Raw genomic sequence first — 24,176 nt, forward strand, 5'->3', positions numbered from 1 at the left:
CACAACTGCACATGCACACACGTACACATCTCGTTCATGTACACACAAACCTGTGCATATAATCACACATGTACACATACAATCACACACGTATACACCCACAAACGTATACACAAGCATACATGTACACACAACCACAAACACATTCAATCACACGTGTACACACAATCACACATACATACTGCAAACAGGCACACACACAAATGCATACATATATGCACATACACAGCCCCTCACCTGTCATTTTGTGATTTTTCTTCCCTTTTTAAATACTATTATTTTTCTTTTAAATTACAGACAAAAGGCACACACATGGGGGCAGCATGGAAAGGAAGCATCCAGCCTGCTTTTTTCTGTGCCCCTAAGAGTGGATGCAGATCCCACCTGTAAATAAAGGACAGTCCTGTGTCCTTGAAAATGTTTTATTAAGCAAGTGTACGTACATCTTTTCAAAAAAGGAAAATTAGGAAAATGCAAAGATATTAATATACTCAGTTTCAGACTATAGATATTTAGCACGGGCTAGCTTTCGCGAAAAAGGGGAATTTATTTTTGGGATGCGGACCCATCACATAGAAACTGCAGACAGACAACCATCGGGACTCTCCCCCATCATCCCCGCCCTGCTCTGGGGTTGGCTTGCTGCTTCTCTCTTCTCTTGCTCTGCTTCCCAGCTCCCAGAAGCTTCCCAACTCCCTGGCAGCTCCCAGGGAGAAAGGGCAGAAATTTATACCTCTTTGTTCCGTTGCCAGATTCACAGGGATGGCCTCTGACTGTCCTGGCTTGTTGGTGTCCATCTTTAGGCCATGAAGAGTCACAGAGCAAGTGGCATCGCCTAGAGCACAGCAGCCCTGACGTGACCAGATCCGTGAACATCTGGTTGAGAGGCTGTGGGCAGTGAGTCGGGGAGACAAAATTACTGCCTCTGCAAACAGGCAACCAAGAGAGGAAAAGCCTCTAATCACACCATTAAACATAATAGTTGGAACACTTGAACACCGTTTTGGTTTTTTTGTTGTTGTTGTTGTTTTTTTTTCCACTGAGAAAGAGCAGTTTCTATTCAGACTTCAGAAAAAGGGATAGGATCATGTGGGTATTTTAAAATTTTCTTTTACTATTTTTATGTATTTTCTAAATTCTCATGAGTCCACTTTTATAATCAGGAAAAATGACCCCTAGTTACAAAGCAGTAAGAGAGAGATTTCAAGAGACCTCAAATTTTTCAAAGGTGTATTTCTGTGTTCTGAACACCTGTAGCTTGTGCATCAATCAGACATGATCATGGGCTGCCATCATGAAAGAACTTTATGTCACTGTTCTTTTAAGTTTAGTCAGTGGGACTAGTTTTTCTTCTGTGCCTGGATAAAAACTCAAGCAGCTCTCTGACTTTTAGAAGTCACTTTTTCTTTTTCTTTTCCTTTTTTGAATGACCACACCCTCAGCATATGGAGTTCCCAGGGCCAGGACTAAATCCTAGCTGCAGCTGTGACCTATGCTGCAGTGGTGGCAATGCTGGATCCTTTAATTCACTGCTTGGGGCCAGGGATGGAACTCACACCTCTGCAGTGACCCCAGTAGCTGCAGTTGGACGGTGGGATTCTTAACCCACTGTGCCACAGCGGGAACTCAGGAAGTCACTCGTAAGTTAACACAAAAGGTCTCAATACAGAAATGAGCATTTTCAGTGTCCTGCCATCTTCTAAACTCAAACTTGAGGAGTTCCCATTGTGGTGCAGTGGAAAAGAATCCAACTAGTATTCATGAGGATTCAGTTTCTATCCCTGGCCTTGGTCAGCGGGTTAAGGGTCTTTTGCCCATTTTTCCGTTGGGTTGCTGGCTTTTTTGCTGTTGAGTTGTATAAATTGTTTGTATATTTTAGATATTAAGCCCTTGTCAGTTACATCACTTGAAACTATTTTCTCCCATTCTGTGTCTTTTTTTTTTTTTTTTTTTTATGGTTTCCTTTGCTGTGCAAAAACTTGTCAGTTTGACTAGATCCCATTGGTTTATTTTTGCTTCTATTTCTGTTGCCTTGGGAGACTGACCTGAGAAAACACTTATAAGGTTGATGTCAGAGAATGTTTTGCCTATGTTCTCTTCTAGGAGTTTGATGGTATCTTGTGTTAGGTTTAAGTCTTTAAGCCATTTTGAGTTTATTTTTGTGCATGGTGTGAGGGTGTGTTCCAGTTTCACTGATTTACATAGCGCTGTCCAGTTTTCTCAGCACCCCTTGCTGAAAAGACTTTTTCTCATTTTATATTCTTGCCTCATTTGCTGAAGATTAATTAGCCTTAGGAGTCTGGGTTTATTTCTGGGTTCTCTATTCTGTTCCATTGGTCTGTATGTTTTGGTATCAGTACCACACTGTCTTGATGACTGTGACTTTGTAATATTGCCTGAAGTCTGGGAGAGTTATGCCTCCCAGTTTTTGTTCCTCAGAATTGCTTTGGCAATTCTGGGTGTTTTGTGGTTCCACATAAATTTTTGGATTGTTTGTTCTAGTTCTGTGAAAAATGTCATGGGTACTTTGATAGGGATTGCATTGAATTTGTAGATTGCTTTGGGTAGATAGCCAGTTTTACAATATTATTTTTTCCAATCCAGTAGCATGCACTATCTTTCCATTTCTTTGTGTCTTCTTTAATTTCCTTGATTAGTGGTTTTTAGTTCTTGGCATTTAAGTCTTTCACCTTGGTCACATTTATTCCCAGGTATTTAATTCTTTGGGGTGCAATTTTAAAAGATACTGTATTTTTGTATTCCTTTTTTAACAGAAATGTGACTGATTTCTGAATATTAATCTTATGTCCTGTTACTTTGCTGAATTTGTTGATCAGTTCAAGTAGTTTTTGGGTTGAGTCCTTAGGGTTTTCTATATATAGCATTATGTCATCTGCATAGTGACAATTTTACATCTTCTCTTTTTTTAATTTTTAAAAATAAATAGATATTGATCCACCCTTAAAAGTTGGATTTTTTTTTTTTTTTGCTTTTTTTTTTTTGGTCACACCCAGGCATGTGGAAGTTCCCGGGCCAGGAACTGAACCTGTGCTGCAGCAGGGACCCTCACCACAGCAGTGACAACACCAGATCCTTAACCCACAGAGCCACAAGGCAACTCCCTGAATGTTGTTTTTTTTTTTTTTTTTTTTTTGTATGGAAAATTCTAAAATGCCAACCATACTTTGTTCTTCGTTGGTCTATTCATTTTTTTTTTTTTTTTTTGGTTTGCTTTTTAGGGCCACACCCATGGCATATGGAAGTTCCCAGGCTAGGAGTCGAATTGAAGCTACAGCAATGCTGGATCTGAGCTGCATTTGTGACGTACAACACAGCTCATGACAATGCCATATCCTTAATCCACTGAGTGAGGCCAGGGATCAAACCTGCATCCTCATGCATACCAGTTGGGTTCATTACTGCTGAGCCACAATGAGAACTTCCAGTCTATTCATTTACAAATATTAGATGTCTGAGGGTGACATCATACACTGCTTTAAGGTTCAAATCGAAACAATAATACCTTTCCCTTATCTAGCATGCTCGAGTTAAAAGGAGGTGCTTCCAGGAGTTCCGGTCGTGGTTAATGAATCCGACTAGGAACCATGAGGTTGTGGGCTCGATCCCTGGCCTTGCTCAGTGGGTTAAGGATCCGGCGTTGCCATGAGCTGTGGTGTGGGTTGCAGATGCGGCTTGGATCCCACATTGCTGTGGCTGTGGCTCTGGAGTGGGCCAGTGGCTACAGCTCTGATTAGACCCCGAGCCTGGGAACCTCCATATGCCACAGAAGTGGCCCAAGAAATGGCAAAAAGACCAAAAAAAAAAAAAAAAAGGTGCTTCCAAAATGCTTCTGCTACACTCAACTGTTCAGAATTAGGAGACAATAAAGGATTAACTAGAAAAAAGAGGGAGCTGAGTAATGTACCCCTTATGTCCACCTCTAGCAAGTATGCAAGTGAGAAAGTACATAAAGGATTTAAAATGTTGGAAGATTTGTACTTGTTGAGATTTGGCACAGTTTTTTTTTTTTTTTTTTTTTTTCTTTTTTGTCTTTTTGTGCCTTTTCTAGGGCTGCTCCTTCGGCATATGGAGGTTTCCAGGCTAGGGGTTGAATTGGAGCTGCAGCTGCCGGCCTACACCAGAGCCATAGCAACACGGGATCCGAGCCTCATCTGCAACCTATACCACAGCTCATGGCAACACCGGATCGTTAACCCACTGAGGAAGGGCAGGGATCGAACCCGCAACCTATGGTTCCTAGTCGGATTTGTTAACCACTTCGCCACGACGGGAACTCCAAGCACAGTTTTATTTTTTCACTTAAAATACTCTTCTGCATTGACTCAATGATTGTCACACTGTTAAAAAACAAACACACACCAGACTTCTCTCATCCTTCCTTGAAAGGAAGCATTCAAACTTGAAGGTTAAACTTGACAATGCTGTTTCAACATGGAAAGTGTTTGCTGGCATCAAGTGTGAAGTGACTGTTCTCCAGGTGATGCTGGCCCTCAAGGAGTCTCCACACCTGTGGCCACAGGATCCAGCAGGGTGTCTGCAGGAAGGCATGGCCCAAGCCACTTGGGTACCCAGACAGCACACACTTCTTACAGCTGCCTTGATTTCATTTACAAAGTCTAAGTCACTCTTCCCCACTGGGACTATTCATTTTATTTGGAATAATGGCTTGTTAATGATGGAAATGGGGCTTTCTGCCACAAAAAAAAGCCAATTACAATAATAATCTCTCTCAAAATGCAGATCAAAACTACTTTGAGGTACCACGTCACACCAGTCAGAATGGCCATCATCAATAAGTCTATGAACAACAAATGCTAGAGAGGGTGTGGAGAAAAGGGAATCCTCTTACACTGTTGGTGGGGATATAAATTGGTACAACCTCTGTGGAAAACAGTATGGAGGTACCTCAAAAAACTAAAGGTAGAGCTGCCATATGATCCAGCAATTCTACTCCTGGGCAAAACTAATTCAGACAAAACCAATTCAGAAGGACACATGGACCCCTATGTTCACTGCAGCACTGTTCACAATAGCCAAGAAAGGGAGACAACCTAAGTGTCCACCAACAGAGGAATGGATAAAGAAGATGTGGTACATATACACAGTGGAATACTATGCAGCCATCAAAGAATGAAATAATGCCATGTGCAGCAACAGAGATGGACCTAGAGATTGTTATACTAGGTGAAGTCAGTCAGACAAATATCATATGATATCCCTTACATATGGAATCGAAATAGGACACAAATGAACTTACCTACACAGCAGAAATAGGCTCACAGACATAGAGAACAGACTTGTGGTTGCCAAGAGGGAGGGGGGCTGAGGAAGGGAAGGACTGGATGTTTGGGATTAGCAGATGCAAACTGGTCTATATAGGAAGGATAGACCACAAGGTCCTATAGCACAGGGAGCTCTAGTCATTATCCTGTGATGAACCATCATGGAAAAGAATTGAAAAGTAAGACATATATGTACAACAGAGTCACTTTTCTATACAGCAGAAACAAACACAACATTTTAAGTAAACTGTACTTGAATAAAATTAAAAAAAAACAAAACCTCTCACTTGCTTCTCCTTTCCTCTTCCTCCTCCCTCTCCCTCTGCCTCTTTCTAGTCTGACCTCTACATAAACCATCCACTCCAACTTCAGCCCAGCTGAGGATGCCTGTCTTGGCATTTGCCCAATGACTGAGCCTCTGTTTTTTACCCACCGGGGAGAATGGAGGTTAAAAGCATTGGCAGTCAGATGCTAAGGTCAGCCTCCTCTTCCAATTGTCCTTCCCCCCTTGTGTCCAGGCAGGAGACACAGAAAGTCCCCTGCAGCCTCACCTGGAGGTCTGGCAGAGGTCCCTCCCCATGGAAGCTTCCAGCTTACAAAAAGTCAAGTGTCAGTGGTTGATAAGCCACCTCGAACATGTTGACAGAAGAGAGAAATATTCCAGAGGCCTTTTTAGATGTTTTCCGCTTGCTTAGTGTTCAATGTGAGCTCTGAATAAATGTAAATTGTGCTTGCCCCAGCCTGTCAGAATTCTCACAGAAAATGGTAAATAATGTTTAGTAGGAAATTGTTTTGCTTTGAGGGATCTCCTGTCTCACCATACATGAGGTGTAAATAGTTTTCTAATTTAGCAAAAACAGTGAGAAGACTTTCCTGCCTGAGAAAGGCAACTTCACCTACTCACAGAGAACATCCTAACAGAAGCACGCAAGTTCAGAGAATTTCTGGAATGTCCAACCAGAGCTCCAAGGATAGGACAGGTTGGGGGGTACAGGTAACTGGAAGGAGGAGGATGTGACTGAAAAAATGAAGTCACCTGCAGCCGCTTCCACTGTCAGGGGGGTCTCCTGGGGTCAGCTGTCATCCGCTGGGCCCAGCCTTTTGCAAGGATTGGAAGGAGGGCAGGGGCCACCTGCACTTCTCTGAACCCAGGACAACCTCACTTGGGCCCCAGGAGCATGCACCTTGGCCTTGACCCCATTTCCCTTGAGATGCTGAGATGGGGGATTAGAACAGATAGGGCTGTGTGCAGGTGCAGCCTGGAAGCTCATACATCTGCAGAGAGCAGATCAGCAGAGCCCAGCAACTCTCTCAAGCACACAGCAGCAGTAAGCCAAGTCCTCAGGTGGGGGCTTGGTGGGGGAGAGATAAATGAGGAGTTTGGGATTAACAGATATACACTACTGTGTATAAAATAGACAGGACTGCAGTTTCCATCATTGCTCAGTAGAAATGAACCCAACTAGCATCCATGAGGACTTAGGTTTGCTCCCTGGCCTTACTTGGTGGGTTAAGGATCTGGCATTGCTGTGAGCTGTGGTGTAGGTCACAGTCACGGCTCGGACCCCGTGTTGCTGTGGCTGTGGTGTAGGCCAGGGGCTACAGCTCTGATTCAACTCCTAGCCTGGGAACCTGCATATGCCGTGGATGCAGCCCTAAAAAGACAGCAAACAAACAAACAAACAAGGACCTAAAAATAAACAAGTATTGCACAGGAAACTATATTCAATATCTTATAATAATCTGTAATGGAAAATAGTAAAAAATATGTATAATTGAATCACTTTGGAGTACACCTGAAACTAACACGACATTATACATTAACTGTGCTTCAAGTAAAAAAACTAAGTCACTCACAGACAAAGAAAACTTATGGTTACCAAAGTGGGGGGAAGAGGGATAAATTAGGAGCTTGGGGTTAAAATATACACACTCTTATACACAAAATAGATAAGCAATAAGGACCTGCTGTATTGTGGAAGAGAATGGAAAAAAGGGAATTATATATTTATAGATATGTATATGGAATCACTTTACTGTACACCTGAAACTAACATAACATGGTAAAGCAACCGTTATTTTTACAAATTAAAAAAATTAAAATCCTTCCCCTTTCCTCCTCTACCTAAGGGACAGGGTACCACCGAACTTCCCAGACGCATCTGGTGGAGTGAACCAGACCCCAGGGGCCCTGCCTGTGATTGCTGTTTACAGGAATCGAAGAGGCTCCCTCATCACAGCCCATTTACATAATGAGAGGGCCCCAGAGCAGGCAGCCAGGAACTGGGCCAGTTTAGACTCTGACTCACAATGTTTCATCAGGTCAAACCCCAGTTGTGTCTGGTCCTGGCTGACCTCATCTCTGTGGTCACCGGAATGCAAAGCACCCCCAGTTCTGCCAGGTCTTCTCCCTGTCCCCCACCCTCACTTCCTCCCCCACCCCTAACTCTGGTGACCTATGGAGTCCTCTGGAGTATCCTGAGATGCCTTTTTGTTTCTGTGCCTCAACATCAGGGGGGCCTTCCTTTTTTTACACAGTGGAGCCCCCTTCCATGGGTACTGCCCATTAGCATCTCCTCCACGTTTGAGGGCCTTCTTTTTTTTTTTTTTTTTTTTAATTTTTTTGGCCATGTCTGTGGCATGCAAATCATGGGTCAGGGATCGAACCTACATCACAGCAGTGACAATGCTGGTCCTTTAACTGCTAGGCCACCAGGGAACTCCCTCTTGTACCCTTTTATTCGAGGCTGCGTAAACAACATTTCAAGGGGCTGTTTCAAATTTCTCTAAGTATCTCACTTGATGCCCAGAGCAGGGCTGTGAGGCCCACCGCAGGGCCACTAGCCTCTGAGACAAGGAGAGGTTTGGTTCAGTTTGGGGAACAGGAGGAGGAACTGAAGACACATGCTGGCAGGCTGGTTCTCCTTACCATGAGCACCAGAGCCAGAAACCCAGTTCGCCTGGCTTCTAACCCACTGGGTTGTCCAAAAGCTGGACTTCCAATTAGATGAGTCTGAGCATAAACCAGTTACATTCCCAAAGGGCTGTTACTTTATTTTCATTATATAACTAAAAATATCTTTAAAAAATTTACATCTAGGAGTTCCCATCATGGCACAGCGGAAACAAATCCAACTAGGAACCATGAGGTTGTGGATTTGATCCCTGGCCTCGCTCAGTGGGTTAAGGATCTGGCATTGCTGTGAGCTGTGGTGCATATGGAAGTTCCCATGCTAGGGGTCAAATCAGAGCTGCAAGTGAGGCCTACACCACAGCCACAGCAACACTGGATCTGAGCAGAATCTGCAATCTACACCACAGCTTGTGGCAATGCTAGATCTCTAACCCATGGAGCGAGGGCAGGGATCTAATCTGCATCCTAATGGATACTAGTTGGATTCTTAACCTGCTGAGCCACAATGGAGACTCCTCATTAAAACTTTTTTTTTTGATAGGCAAGAAAGAGATTTATTAAGATGGGATACTTGTGAGAGATGCAAGTGGGCAGGCACAGAAGTTCTGCCTCATTAAAACTTTTTAATCCTAAATCAAACTCTGAAAGCAACAGCAGGGAAAAATTTTAATTGACACTAATAATTTATATATATATATATATATATATATATATATATATATATATATATATTTTTTTTTTTTTTTTTGCTTTTTAGGGCTGCATCCACGGCATATGGAGGTTCCCAGGCTAAGGGTCCAATCAGAGCTACAGCTGCTGGCCTACACCACAGCCACAGCAACGTAAATCCAAGCTGCATCTGTGACCTTCACCACAGATCATAGTAACACTGGATCCTTAACCCACTGAGTGACGCCAGGGATCAAACCCACAACCTCATGGTTCCTAATTTGATTTGTTTCCGCTTCACTCCCAATTTATAATTTTGGTTCAAACAATATTGTTGATAATATTAACTGCTTTTAAAAGACTCCAGGGATGAAATAATGTTTTACAAGTTGATGTGATTATTTCTAGAAATAAGTTAAAAAATATTTCTATGTAAAATTCTGCTAAAGAAGTAAACATATAAGTGGAAATAATAGGAGTTTCCTGGTGGCCTAGTGGTTGGGGATTTGGCGTTGTCACTGCTGTGGCTCGGGTTTGATCCCTGGCCCAGGAACTTCTGCATGCTGTGGGCATGGTGCCCCCTGCCCCCCAAAAAAGAAATAGAGAAATAGGTTTTTTTCACACATATAAAATATTTGCCCCCTTCTTTTACAAAAGGCATCTTAATTTAGTTCAGCAAATTGTATAATAGTGTTGGGAAGTGGTGGTAGGGAGGGTGGTGACTTATGGGGGTCTATACCACATTTGATCTTGGCAGTTCCCTGGAGGTAGAGAGCCTGTCCTATGCAAAAGGAGAGAATTAAGAATTAAGAAACAGCTGGTTAGGAGTTCCCGTTGTGGCTCAGTGGTTAACAAATCTGACTAGGAACAATGAGGTTGCGGGTTCGATCCCTGGCCTCGCTCAGTGGGTTAAGGATCTGGCATTGCTGGAAGCTGTGGTGTAGGTTGCAGACACGGCTTGGCTCCTGAGTTGCTGTGGCTCTGGTGTAGGCCAGTGGCTACAGCTCTATGAGAGCTCTAGCCTGGGAACCTCCATATGCCTCGGGAGCGGCCCTAGAAAAGGCAAAAAGACAAAAAAAAAAAAAAAAAAGAAAAAAAAGAAACAGCTGGTTAGACAGCAGGGCACTCCCATAGAAAGATCGGAAAGGCAGAGAATATTAATTCTATTCAGGAATAAATGAAAGTAAGCAATATCCCGAAGACAGTTCAGCAGCCTACGAAAGCCACCAAAGTGCAGCTCCTTTTCTTTGTGAAAATAAGCATTTACTTTGGCTTCGAATGCATACTTTTCTGACACACTACCTTTGAAACACAACATTGCAAGGTTACTCAGACTTACACAGATAGATCATCTTCCTTTTCATTTCATTGAAATAGGAACACATTTTTTTTTTTACAATTGACCAGAAAATTAAATTAGCTTCATCAATAAGAACAAAAGAGTCAGTTCCCTCTTTTTTCTTTCTTTAATAGAATTATAACTAAGAAAAGGCATTAAATATGAATTTTCAAAAACCATTGTTTTGGACTGACATGTTGACACACTTCAAGAGTAAGTGACTGCGGGTGATTTCTGTGATTATTCAGTAAAGTTGGATACTTTTATTTATTTTTAAATTTTATGTATGTATTTAATTTCTTAGCATTGAGGTATAGTTGATTTACAATGTTGGTTTAGTTTCAGGAGTTCCCGTAGTAGTGCAGTGGTTAACGAATCCGACTAGGAACCATGAGGTTGCGGGTTCGGTCCCTGCCCTTGCTCAGTGGGTTAACGATCCGGGTTGCCGTGAGCTGTAGTGTAGGTTGCAGACTCAGCTCAGATCCCGAGTTGCTGTGGCTCTGGCGTAGGCCAGTGGCTACAGCTCTAATTCAACCCCTAGCCTGGGAACCTCCATATGCCGCGGGAGTGGCCCAAGAAATAGCTAAAAAAGACAAACCCCCCAAAAAACCAAAAAACAATGTTGGCTTAGTTTCAGGTGTACAGCAAAGTGATTCAGTTATATATATGTATATACTCTAGAAGTTGGCTACTTTATTTCATAGGTTATGGTTATTTTGTAAATTTAGAGGTTACAGTTATGATACCTCACAGCTGGGTTGATTAGATAACTCGGGGGAAAAAAATCAATCCCTCAGTTACTTATAAACATTTTTATTATACTAACCTATTGCTTAAAAATAGGACAGTAGAGTCTTTGTTCTGGTCCTAAAATAGCACAGCCTGTAAAATTGGATAGGAAAGGTGGTGTTCATTTGCACAACTGTGTTCACTCATTTAACAGATATTTCTTTCTCCCTAGCCTTTTTTTCACTGGAGCTTGTCCCCAGGTTTGCCTGAGCTGATCATCCAGGTCATGTCCTCCCCACCCCATTCCCCCATGCACAACTGGTAGCTGAGCATAGGCTTAGCTTCCACCATGACACCACCCAATGGCAGAATGCACCAGCCACTGCTGGGGTGTGAAATTTCCAGGTGGACCCAGGATTTGTGGTAGACTTTAATCATTTGCCAAATGTTAACATTAAGAAAAGACATTGTGGCCACTTCATGAGAGGGCAAGTTGAGGACAGTAAGGCAGTTGTAGCCCATTTGAGAGAGAGTGTGTAGTTAAGTAACAATATTTGTGTTATTGCATAGGAAATACCATGTATCTGTTTGATGAGAAATTCACTTTCATTTAATCTTACAATTAGGATTAGATGTTACAATATATAATATAAAACTCCCAAATTAAAAGTGGCTTTAAACAAAAGTTTATTTTTGCTCTGGAGTTAAATAATTCTGCATTGATCTGACATCTTCAAGTCATTAGGGACCAGGCTTCATCTAGTTTTCCTTGACCTCATGGTACAATATGGCTGCTGGAGTTCCAGCCCTCATATTCACTTTTTCAGGCAACAATATTAAGGAAGGGGGAATTTTTCCTTCTAAGACTATTTCTGGAAGTCCTCCACACACTTCTTCCTATATCTCATTGATTCCTTGGTGATATCTTACTACAAAGGAGGATGGCAAAGGTAGCCTTTTAGTTGCATATTCACCCACGGTGGTGTTCTGGTAATCCAAATTTACATCCCCCTGCGTCTTTAAAGAAGAAAGAAAGAAAAAGAAAGAAAGAAAGAAAGAAAGAAAGAAAGAGAAAAGAAAGAAAGAAAGAAAGAGAAAAGAAAGAAAGAAAAAGAAAGAAAGAAAGAAAGAAAGAAAGAAAAGAAAGAAAGAGAAAAGAAAGAAAGAAAGAAAGAAAGAAAGAAAGAAAGTCAGTCAGTCCTGATTGTAGCATGTGCCAATTTTTTTGTGCTGTACATATTCATACCATGGCCAATTTCAAGCTACTAAGTGATAATAACTAGTTTACAAAATTCTTGAAAATCTGATCATTGGTTCTTGGGAGCTGGCACAAGCTGGTGCTGGTAGACCACTGGACTGCAAATCATCCCAGAGATGTTCACCAAGGAGAAGGTGCTGCAGACTCCAAATGGAAGAAGATGACCAGAAGATTTAGAAACATGTGACCAAGATTCCAGTGGGAAAAGAATAGAACTCTAATTTCTGAAAAGGTGGGAGCAAACATGGGCTGGAGGAGATGCAAATGTTTAAAGAGGCTGCGTAGACACAAAATATTCCTTCTGCTTCCCTATTATTTCCTGGACGATATATGAGAGGAGTCTTCAGGTCACCAGTGTATGGCCTGGCCAGCTATGCTTCCTGTTCCCTTAGCACATCCGTCCATCCATCATGGTAGAAAGACATCAGTGCTTCCCCAAGTGAGGGCTCTCTTCCCATCTGGTCCTGGAGGACAAGGGAGTGATAGATGGGTGGGAGGCCTATTGGGAAGGAGCGTTCCTCAGCTTTGACGTCCAAGTTTTAAAGCAGCTAGTGATGGCCGCAGGGCTTCATAACTTCCTTATCTGGCTGGGGTAGCATGTATAGCAAAATTGGGCTATTCTGTTCTCACCCTTGGCTTGCTCTGGTTTCCCAGAGCTTAAACCAAAATGGCTTAAGCACACTCAGGATTCAGATTTGAAAGAAGAGGGACTGTCTTCATTCTCATCATAGCTAACATCTCGAGATTTACCATCACGCAAAATCTTGAAATTCAGAGATTTTCTTATCTTTCAGAGGGACTGCCTGGACTTCCAAGAATTCTTCTTCTTCTTTGTTTTCCTTTTTAGGGATGCACCTGCGGCATGTGGAATTTCCCAGGCCAGGGGTTGAATTGGAGCTGCAAATTCCAGCATTCGCCACAGCCACAGCAATGCCAGATCAGAGCTGCAGGTGCGACATATACCATAGCTCAAGGTAATGCTGGATCCTCAACCCACGGAGTGGAGCCAGGGAACCTAAGTCCTCATGGACTAGTAGTTGAGTTTGTTAACTGCTGAGCTACAAGGGAACTCCTTTTTTTTTAAGTAGTAATTTTTTTTTTTTCCTACAACCACCACATGCAGAAGTTCCTGGGCCAGGGATCCAATCTGTGCCACAGTTGTGGCAATACCAGATCCTTAACCAGCTGTGCTACAGGTAACTTCCTTGAGAATTCTTTAGAAGATTTTAGTAGCAGGGCAACCCAAAGAGAGTCTGTTTTCCTTGCACGGGCTGGTCAAGTGAAGATTAGGCCACACTGTCTAGCGCTAGAGGCAACCGTACCACAACTCAGATATGTTGTGTAAACACAAGCTACACAAACCACACGCCACACTTCCTTCAAAGCAGCCTGTTGCCCCTGGCTGGCACTGATGGGAGCCAGGACAGAGAAGTGGGTTAGTTTCCCACCGTTTCTCAAACAAAATATAACAATATTAGTGTCTTCAAATGACAACAATATATCCCCTTACAGTTCTGGAGGTCAGAAGCCTGAAATGCCAAGGTGTATTAGTTTCTTGGGGCTGTCATTAAAAAAAAAAATTACCATAAGCTCAGTTGCTTGCAACAACAGAAATTTATTCTCTCACTGTTCTGAATCTTGATGTCTGGAAGTAAGGTGCTGGCAGGACCATGCTGTCTCCAAAGGCTCTTGGGCACAGTTGATTTTTGTTTTTTCAGCTCGTCATTAGATTGAGGGCTCATAAATCAAGTAACCCAGAATGATCTCATCTTTAGATCTTTAACTTGATAACATCTGCAAAGAGCCTTTTCTCAAATAAGGTTATAGTCATAGGTTCTGAGGGTTAGGGTATGGACACATCTTTATTTTTTAATTTTTAAATTTAAATGTAAATTTTTGGTCACACCCATGGCATGTAGAAGTTCCCAGGCCAGGGACTGAACCCATGCTGCAGCTGTGATGTGCGCCACAGCTGTGGCAATGCTGCATCCTTAACCTGCTGCACCAGAAGGAAACAATCCCGGACATGTCTTTTCGGGAGGTCACCATTCAATGATTTATTTAGCCAATCCCATACTGATAGCCATTTGGTTTTGTTATATTCCCCCCCCCCCCAATTTTGCTGCTATAAGAATGGCTACAATGCACATCTTTGTGACATATTAAAATATGTGCATGTGTATGAGTTAGAATTTGGGTTCAGCTGAAGCCATAATAGCGGATTCAACAAAACAGAAGGGTCTTTTTCCGTCACATAACAGTATGAATGGAAACCATCTGGAGCTGATACAGTCCCATAGTATCTCCTTTCTTGTCTTCTACCTACCTCCCTAAGGTGTGGCCCTTATCTGCACAGTCCCAGGTGAATCATCCCATGTCTGCTTTCCAGCCAGCAGAGAAGGGGAAAAGGAGAAAGAGAGAGCATATGTACCTGTGCTTGGAGAGCTCCTCTAAAAACTGCAGTCTCTTCTCACATCCTACTGGCTGGACCACAGTCACATGGTCATACTTGGCTTCAAGGGCGGCTGGGAAATGTAGTCTTCGGCTGGGCAGCTAGCGCTTCTGTTACTACAAAAGCTGATGGGAGCAGACCCGGGGGGACACAGGCTGCCTCTGTGCCCTCCGTGTTTCTTTAGGATAAATTCCAAAAGACGAACAGCTGGGCCATGAGGGCAGGCTTGTTTTAACTGTAATACTGCTTAATTATTCCCCAACATTGTCGTTTATGTCCCCTCCAACAAAGATGGGACTATCTTTTCCCCACACCTTCACCACTATTAGTTTTAGAAAAGTTAATATTCTTTCCATTACAGTGGGCGAAAATGGTACTTCATCTTGTAAAGTTTCATTGCTGTGATTCCTACTGAGAGTGAGCATTATTTGATGTATTTATTAGCCATTTCTGTTTCATTTTCTCTGATATCCCCTTTTTGTTCTGCTGTTCAGTTTTTTTTTTTTTTTTTTCCTATGAGATTGTTTGTCTTTTTGGTTGACTAGAAGGAGTTCTTTACATAGTGTTAATACTTATCTGTCATAACTGTTACAAATATTTCCCTTTACTTGTCACTTGTCTTTCAATTTTGTTTTAGGATATATTTTGTTACAACAGAAATTTTAAATATGCTTTATTTTATATTCTAAGACGTGTTAGTCTGAAAACAGCAAGGGCAACTTCTAAGCTTGTTGTTCTACGAAGCTGGAAAATTCAGATAGGATTGACTGAAAAGAGTCATGTCCCCTGGTCTAAGTAATGGGAACAGAGAGAGCCAGCTCTCAGCTCAGCATCATCTTGCAAATTTCTTTCTTTCTTTTTTAGGGCCGCACCCATGGCATATGGAAGTTCCCAGGCTAGGGGTTGAGTTGGAGCTACAGCTGCTGGCTTACGCCATAGCCATAGCCACATCAGATCTGAGTCATATCTGCGACCCACACCACAGCTCATGGCAACACTGGATCCTTAACCCACTGAGCAAGGCCAGGGATTGAACCCGCAACCTCATGGTTCCCAGTTGGATTCATTTCTGCTGCGCCACGACAGGAATTCTGCCGCTGACTCTTCCATGTGGTCTTCACAAGGCTCTTGGTATCAATCAAGTAATCAGGCCCAGTGCTTTCTCATAAGCATGGGCATGTCCTGGCTCCCCAGAAACCTGAGGCATCCGGTCAAGAGTCAAAGGCCTCCCCCATTTCCTGTTAGAGCCCCAGAGAGCTGCCGAGAGAGTCACAAATGCAGAAAGAACCCCCCAGGTGGCCAGAATGTGCTGCACGGTGGGTCGGGGTGTGCATACAAGATTCCCGTGTCTGAACAAAATCGGGCAGAGAAGAGTTGTATCAGTCTGTCTTAGTCAGAATCTCATAAGCAACCTCACCAAAGTCCCCCATTCATGGTCCCCGAATCAGAGGGAGTGGAGGTCTGCAGAGATCAGAAATTTTACAGCACTTCCAAAGTGGCACTGGACACTCAGAGCCTGCCTGAGCCCTTCTTCAGGGAAGAGGTACCCAGTCTGCTTTGCTCTTTCTCCAGGAACCCTGGCTGTAAAGGACCAAAGGGCTTATACTTGCACAGGAAATGGAATGTGCTCCAGGGCCCTCTCTTATGATTATAAAGTGGCCACATCTCTTTGGCTGCTCATCTACCACTTGTCAGAATTTTTTTTTTTCTTTTTAGGGCCACACCTGTGGCATATGGTGGTTCCCAGGCTAGGGGTCGAGTCATTGCTATAGCTGCCAGCCTAGGCTACCACCACAGCTACTCAGGATCTGAGCCACATCTGTGACCTACACCACTGCTCATGGAAACGCCAGATCCTTAACCCACTGAGTGAGGTCAGGGATCGAACCCACATCCTCATGGACACTAGTCAGGATCCACTAGCCGACTTGTGTACCGCTGAGCCACAAAGGGGTCCCATTTGTCAGAATTTCAAGGCACTTATTATTTTGATAAAATATTGGCTGCAATACTATCAATGTCTTGTCCTCAGCACAATTCCCTAACCCACTAGGGTCATTTCATCACCACTTACCCTAAGCAAGAAAACAAGGAATCTCTTTGAAAGAAAAAAAAATCATTTTAAGAAAGGGCGGTTCAGATCATAGCCCTCCATCAGAAGCAGCCTCCCCATTTCCACTTGTGTCCAGAGAAAGAGTAGCAGGTGTTTCTTGCTCTCTCAAGGACTCTAGAAATCCTCTCTTTGATGAAGACAATGAACCCAGCTCTAATCCATGACCTCCCTAATTATAGAAATCTAGGGACAAGGCTATTCCTAATGAAGGTGAGCATAGAGTCCATTTATTAGCCATTTCTTTTTTTTTCGGCTGAACCAGCAGTATATGAACTTCCCTGGGCTAAGGGTCGAATTGGAGCTGCAGCTGAGACCCCTGTCTGCAACTTATGCCCAAGACCTACACCCACAGCTTGTGGCAACGCTGGATCCTTAACCCACAGAGCAAGGCCAGGGATCGAACCTGTATCCTCGTGGACACTATGTCGTGTTCTTAACCCACTGAACCACAACAAGAACTCCTAATTGGCCATTTCATTATCTTCTCTGATTTTCCTTTTTCTCTCTTTTATTTTTGTTGTTTTTCTACTATTGTTTCTTGTTTTCTTTTCTTTTTTTTTTTAGAGCCACACCTGCGGCATATGGCGGTTCCCAGGCTAGGGGGGTCGAATCAGAGCTACAGCTGCTGGCCTATCCCACAGCCACAGCCACAGCCACATCAGATCCGTGGCACATCTGCAACCTACACCACAGCTCATGGCAACGCCAGATCCTTAACCCACTGAGCAAGGCCAGGGATCGAACCCGCAACCTCATGGTTCCTAGTTGGATTCGTTTCCGCTGTGCCACGATGGGAACTCCATTTCTTGTTTGCTGATTGTCTGAAATTTGGCTCCAACCCTCCAAAAAGTCACGCCCCACACATCATCTAAGACACACTCCACGCAGTAGGACAACCGAGGGGAGATACATATAGGGTGACAAGCACAGCTCGAGAAACAGGGGTTCAGGCTCTGGCCCCAGCTCCCTTGCTTTCTAACCAGTCATTTGAATACCCTGAGGGGACCCTCTCCTGCCTCCTGCCGTGAATGAAAATGTTCCCATTAACCTTTACAGACGTACTGTATCGCTAACCCCAACAGCTCTTCAGACCTTCAAGCATAAATTTGGATACTTGTTTCTAGACTCTTCACAAACTGGTACATTCTCTTTTCTTCTGTTCCTCCTGCCCCCAAGGTGACAGACACAGACTTTCAAGGCAGGGCAACTCTAAGGACAGCTCCCAGACCCCGGCTCTCCCAGTCTCCTTCCCCGCATGTCCCTGCTGGCACCCAACTTGCTGCCAAGATCCTGCTCCATGCAGGCTCGCACTCTCTCCTTGTTGCTGAGAAATGCTGATACAAGCACACGCTCATCTAAACAGCCAGCTGTTCTCCTCTTCCCTTTCTAGAGAAATTCCAGATACCTCATCATAAATATTTTCTTTGCCCATCAACTGTCTTATGTTGTTTAGGACTCCCTATGTCCTGAAATGAGGCCAATGCCCACGCACCACAGTTGATGCCCAGCAGATGAGCCTTGAGGACACCAGCCCCCTTGGGAACAGCTGTGCCTGCCGTTGAAGCCCTGAGCCCCACATGCCTCCTTGGCACTCAGTGATTTCCACACATAGAGCGTAGAACCTTCTCCAGCTGCAGGAGCCTGCTGGCCAAGGGGTAGGCCTGACTGGCTGGGAGTTAGAAGCCTTGGCAATGGCCTTCACGCAGTGTCAGGAGTCCCTTGTCCCCTTGGGTGGGACGATGCTGCAGTGTGGTCTACACCAGTGGGGTAGAACCTTTCCTGTGAATTCAGATGGTATTTTAGTCTGAGGGCCATCCGGCTTCCGTTGTGACCACTGCCCCTGCTGGTGGGGAGGACAGACAACCATAGATATGAAATTGACAGCTGGATGCAGCTACATCTGCGGCCACTGAAATGTGAATTTCAGTAGCTTTCATATGTCATCAACTCTTTCTTATTTGGACTATCTTTCAACCATTTAAAAATGTAATGGCAATTCCTGGCCCATGGGCCCTATAAACACTCAGTGGGCAGGATTCTGCCCCTGAGTGCTGACCCCAGTGAGGAGCTGCCTGCAGTTCATCTGTTCCTGGGAGCCCCTCCGGCTGGCTTCTTTCCCTTCCCTGGGGACACCTTCCACCTCAGCAACTTGTACTCACACCCCTCTCAGGATCTGACTCCAATCTTAGACTCTTCCTGGACCAGAAAATTCCCCCTCTTTCTCCTTATAGACCACAAATGCCTAGGGGAAGGGTGGCTCCAGCTCCCAGGTCCTGGATCTTCTAAATCTGCCTCCCCCCGCACCGATCCCCCACTTTCTCGGCCATTCTGCCTTCATCCTGCCTGTCACATCCAGCCTGTTTCTGAATCACTCTGCTCTATATTCCATTTCTCCAAGGACACTTCAGTGAGTAAGATGGTCCTGCTCTGACCCTGGCATGCTTTCCTTCTCCCGGGGAAGGGGGAGAGGACCCCACAGTTATAATCAGTGATGTGGGCAGGATGGATCACAGAGCATGCCACAAGGGTGAGCGAGGATTCTGAGAACCTTCCCAGCCTCATTGCCTCACCCGAACAGGAGGTAAACACAGCCCAGCCTTTACAGCTGTGAGAGGATGAAACGGACATCAAATGCCAACCATGCATTCTAGTGCCAGGGACACTGAGGATGCCTGGCGACTGGCAGTGGCTGCTGTTATTAGTCAAAATAATGCTCTAGGAGGTCCCAAGAGAGGAATCACCAGTGAGGCCAGCATGGTTGTGGGGGAGGCAGGACTGTGTGGGGCCGGTCCCTGTGGGCGGGTGGGGTTGGGAAGACAAACATTTCATGCGGAGTGCAGCATGGGCAAAGGCATGGGGCCCCAGTGCCCACACAAGGGGCTTGAGTGACCCATCCAGGCTCCTGTCCCTGGAAACAGAGCAAAGGAGATGGTGGCCCAGGCAGCTCGATGTGCTTGTGGAGCATGCATTTCCAAGTCTCTGCTTGATAATGGCTTCACTGGTGATCTCCTTAAATTCTTACAACAGTTGTTAGATGGGAACAAAAACCATCTGCATTTCACAGGGAAGGATGAGGCTGTAGAGAGGCTTGGTGGCCAGTTTGTTGGACTATAGAGCCTTCGCCACCATGCTCTAGGGATTCTGTAGCAGGTAGAAGGGAGGGGCTCAGAGAAGGCTTCTGAAGGGAGTGACATCTCAGCCCATTTCTGAAGAACGAGCACAAGTTACCTGTGTGTGTGTGTGGAGATGGAGGGCGCGCAAGGCCACGTCATGTCCTAAGACTCAAAGGCATGATGGGAGGCCCCAGAAATGGTGTTGCAGCTGGAGCATGAAGGCTGGTGCAATGTGCTGAGGGTGTAAAATGAAGTCTAGGCTGGAGGCCGGCTCACGAAGAGCCCCGGAAAGTCTGTTAAGGAGTCTGGACTTTATCCTACGACAACAGAGGGCTTTTTCAGTTTTGTGTGTAAGACAGCCCTCTGGTTAGTGCAGAGACTGGACTGGAAAGAGGCAGAATTGGAATAGAGACACCAGCTAGGGGGCTGGTGCAGTGTCCAGGCAGGGAGAGAGGGTGGCTTGTGCAAGAAGGACACTGGGGAAGGTGTGGGAGGGACAGAAGAGGTGGAATAGGTAAGACAGGGTGATGGACTGACTGCATGGGATGAAGGCAAGAGAATCAGACTGATGCTTAGGGAATGGCATCTTTCCCGTTGGGGGAAGAGTCAGGAGCGAGCGAGAGGGCAAGAGATTAGACAGTTAGGTGCTAGCAAAGCACAGGATGCCTTTTTCCATTCATTGGGCAAACACTGAGAGGTTGGCAGGTGCCAGCCCCATTTGGAGGGAGGGCATCTGGGGAAGTGTGACTTCAAGTCTGGAGCAGTATGGGAGGAAGGGTTGTGCCTGGTGACCCAAGAGTCTAGTACAAAGAAATTCTTCTGCTTTATAAATGGGATGTAGGCTATTTTTTTTTTGACTGTATCCATGCCATGCAGAAGTTTCTGGGCCAGGGATCAAACCTGTGCCATGGTAGTGATAATACAGAATCCTTAACTGCTGGGCTACCAGGGAACTCCAAATGTGATGTGGCTTTAATGGAAAGAAGAGTATTGAGGCCATGTCAGAAATGTTGTCACAGCATGGCTGGCTCTACAAACCTATTGAAATAACTAAAAAGCTATCACATCATGGCGAACTTTGATAAAAGTGCAAGAGTGAAGAACATGGTGAGTAATTTTAAATACCTCTGATTTCAATCAAGTTGTTCAGCAGCTCTGATAAATCTGGTGATTGAGACAAAGGATGCAGCAGAGGATCCCACTCACAGGTGTGTGCCTAAGGACAGAGCCTCACAGGCTCAGGCTGCTTCCATTGTCAGCAACCTAAGATACGCATGTACTGAATGTCTGCATGTTGTTCCTTGGAGACAAGGCCTGGCTAATGTCATATTTGCACTTTAAGACAAACTTTTGGTTTTGGAGGGCCTGGTGGTGGGTGGGGGGCAGTCACATAGTTACTAAAGGTCAGGGACTCAGGATCCATGATCTCTGTGCTCCAGAAAGCCAGGCTGGGTTTGTTCCCAACACCTCCTGGGTACAGTGCTTTTCCATCCTCAACCGTACTTATCTTCTCAGCAGCGATTTCCAGTGTGTCTTCGGCTCTCAGGTAACGTTCAGTGATGGTGTTTCCAACTCTGATCTTAGCTTCTGTGCAGAGGGTCTCTGGCCATGGCAAGGTCTGAGCGCATTGCTGCTATGAGGATCCTGGATGTGAGCATTGTGTAAGCTGTAAAATGCTCTAGTTTTTCAATACAACACACTTGTTCTTTCTAGACTGTGCACACCGGAACCCCTATGTCTTTTATAGAAAGTGCCATTTCCAGTGATTCTTATTTACCCCTCAGTGCCAAGGAGGGCTTGAATCACCCTATTGCAAGGTTATCGCATTTTGGCATCTCATAAAATTTTCGCAAGGAAAACTTGCTGCCCTCTCTCTCTGTCTGAAGATGCAAAGGGAAGTGATTAGCAGAACACAGGGTGGGCAGCTTTGGGCAGGGGCTGCCTGATGGGAGTTTTGTGTGGCGGGACCCAGCCAACCACAGCAATTTGGTGGGGAACACACACTGACCTCTTCTCCTTGGCCCTCTGACCTATGGTGACCCTCTTTTCTGGGCTGAACCTAATCCAAAGCCAGACAACAAGGGAGACTGGTTGATGTCTGTCGGCTCCCAGATCAGCCCCTGGGACACAGAACCGGTAGAGAAGGTGTGGAGTGGGGCTGGGGACAATAGAAGAGAAGTATCTCCCACAGAGATGACTAGGTGATTGGCTTGAGGCTAAGATGGGAAGGAGCAGACTCTAGATGAAGATTCAACTGTTAACCCTCATTTAAATGCTCTTTCTGCCACACCACGTGGAGGAGTGAACAAGAGCTAATTAGAGTGTGAATAGAATGTGGCAGCAGAGATTTCTCTTGCTTCAGTTCTCTGTGAAGATGAAAATTACAATGCAGTGCTAAGGCTACGGTTTTAGGAGTATCTCGACATGGTCATTTAAGCCTCATGATTTAAGCTTCTAAATGCAAACTGGCTTGAAACAAGTGATAAAAGGAATAACACACCAGCACAATGAGGAGCTGGCCCATCATCTTTCACTCTTTCTTTTCAGGTTTCTATTAAAACATTACAATTTTAGGAGTTCCTGGTGGCTTAGCTGGTTAAGAATCCCGTGTTGTCACTGCTGTGGTTCAGGTCACTGCTGTGGCATGGGTTTCATCCCTGGCCTGGGAACTTCTGCATGCTGAAGGCAAAACCAAAAAAAAATTAAATTTTAGACTTATTAGAAAGGATTTTAACTGTATGTATCATTTTTTTCTGGATAATGGAGGCCACAATCCTCTCTTAGCTGGGCTTGCATCTGGACAATATAGCTGAACCAGACCCCTGAGCATCCAAGGACATAAGGAAATCAAGGTCAGCTGCTACAGTGCCTGCCTGAATGTAACTGGGGAGGACTTAGCCGAAGGAGAAGTGTGGGGAATGAGACTAAATTGATCGATTCCTGAAAACTGAAAGTGAAGCCCATTCTCTTTTTTAAAGGGATTCTTTTATATTTATTTGGTTATGTACTATACTAATGACCTTTGAGGCAATTGTTATATCCAGATCAAGAATGCCCACTTGCCCACAATTTTTAGGAGTATCTTCTTACGATCACTTAGATACCCAGCGAAGCTAAGAAGTTGGGAAGTGAGACTCTCTTTCACACAACTCGAAGAGTAGCAGCTTAGATATAAAATTCTCTGGAGAGAGAAGAGAGGACAAGATGGCGGAGGAGTAGGGGGACACGCTCGCCCTCTCCCACAAACACAACAAAAAAAGAACATCTACAGAATAAATGACTCACACAGAACAGCAACCAATTGCTGGCAGAGGAACCTAAACACCAATAACAGCAAGAAGTTCGTGACATTACTGGGCAGAACGGGAGAAAGGAGGAGAGTGAGAGAAGGTGAATCCGAGCGGGACGGGAGCTACCGAAAGGGAACTGCGGAGGAGAAAGCGATCCCGCACCCTGGAAAGTCACCCACACGGGGGAAAGATCAAACGAACTGGAGGAATCTCCAGATGCAGAGAAGAGTGTAGCAGTAAGTTGGAGTATGGAAAAGCTGATCAAGAACCGAACAGACCATCTGAACTATGGGCACAGTCACCAAAAATTGAGACGCCTGGGTGGGGGCTGGGCACCGAGACCTCGCCTCCGAAGGTTAGTCCCCGAGAAAGGGCCCGGGGACGCCTGGGTAGGGGCTGGGCACTGAGACCTCGCCTCCAAAAGGTTAGTCCCCGAGAAAGGGCAGGGGGACGCCAGGTGGGGGCTGGGCACCGAGACCTCGGCTCCAGAGGTTAGTCCCCAAGAACAGGCTGGGAGGGCGGGGTGGAACAGAAACTGCTTGGGAGGTCTAGAAACCATTTGATGGGGCAGAGACTGCCTGGGAGATTAGAAAACAAAGCTGTCACAGAGGAAGGGAGCAATACTCTAGGGGCGGGGAAGTGGAAAGCCGCATCAGAGGGAACCTGGGAGAAGAGCCTGGTCTGCGCCCGTGCTGGGGAGGAGAGAGAAGAAGGGGTGGGTCCCCATAGAATACCCTCCACGCCACAGCAAGCTTACAGGCCCGCTAGCTAGCTGAAAGCTGTGCTTCCCAGTGCATCCCCTCTCCCCACCCCCGCCACCCCCTATGCTCTCGCCGAACCTGGGGCTGCCTGCCATCCAGGAGGGCTGGCCTCAACAATTGCCTGAAGCCTACCACTGCAGGGGCTATCCCTGCACAGGCCTGCTTGCCCTTTGGAGGGGCTACACTTCCGCAGAGCAGCACCAAACACCACCAGCCCCCGAGAAAAGGCCTGTAG

General features: G+C 45.1%; 1 protein-coding gene across 1 annotated transcript in view; it reads right to left on the minus strand.

The window, feature by feature from the left end:
• Positions 1 to 406: 406 nt before the first annotated feature.
• The window catches only part of LOC146402719 (uncharacterized), a 59,662-nt gene continuing 35,892 nt past the window's right edge, over positions 407 to 24,176 (minus strand). The window contains exon 5 of the mRNA XM_084965708.1: positions 407 to 888. Coding sequence (XP_084821834.1) covers positions 613 to 888 — 276 coding nt within the window. The 3' untranslated portion in view covers positions 407 to 612. The remainder of the gene's footprint in view (positions 889 to 24,176) is intronic.

This window comes from Sus scrofa, chromosome 6, assembly GCF_054392235.1.
Source record: "Sus scrofa isolate SSC_HxYL_T2T_F1_AM1 chromosome 6, Sscrofa_HxYL_maternal_Yorkshire_Landrace_v2.0, whole genome shotgun sequence".
In the NCBI taxonomy this organism is placed as follows: domain Eukaryota; kingdom Metazoa; phylum Chordata; class Mammalia; order Artiodactyla; family Suidae; genus Sus; species Sus scrofa.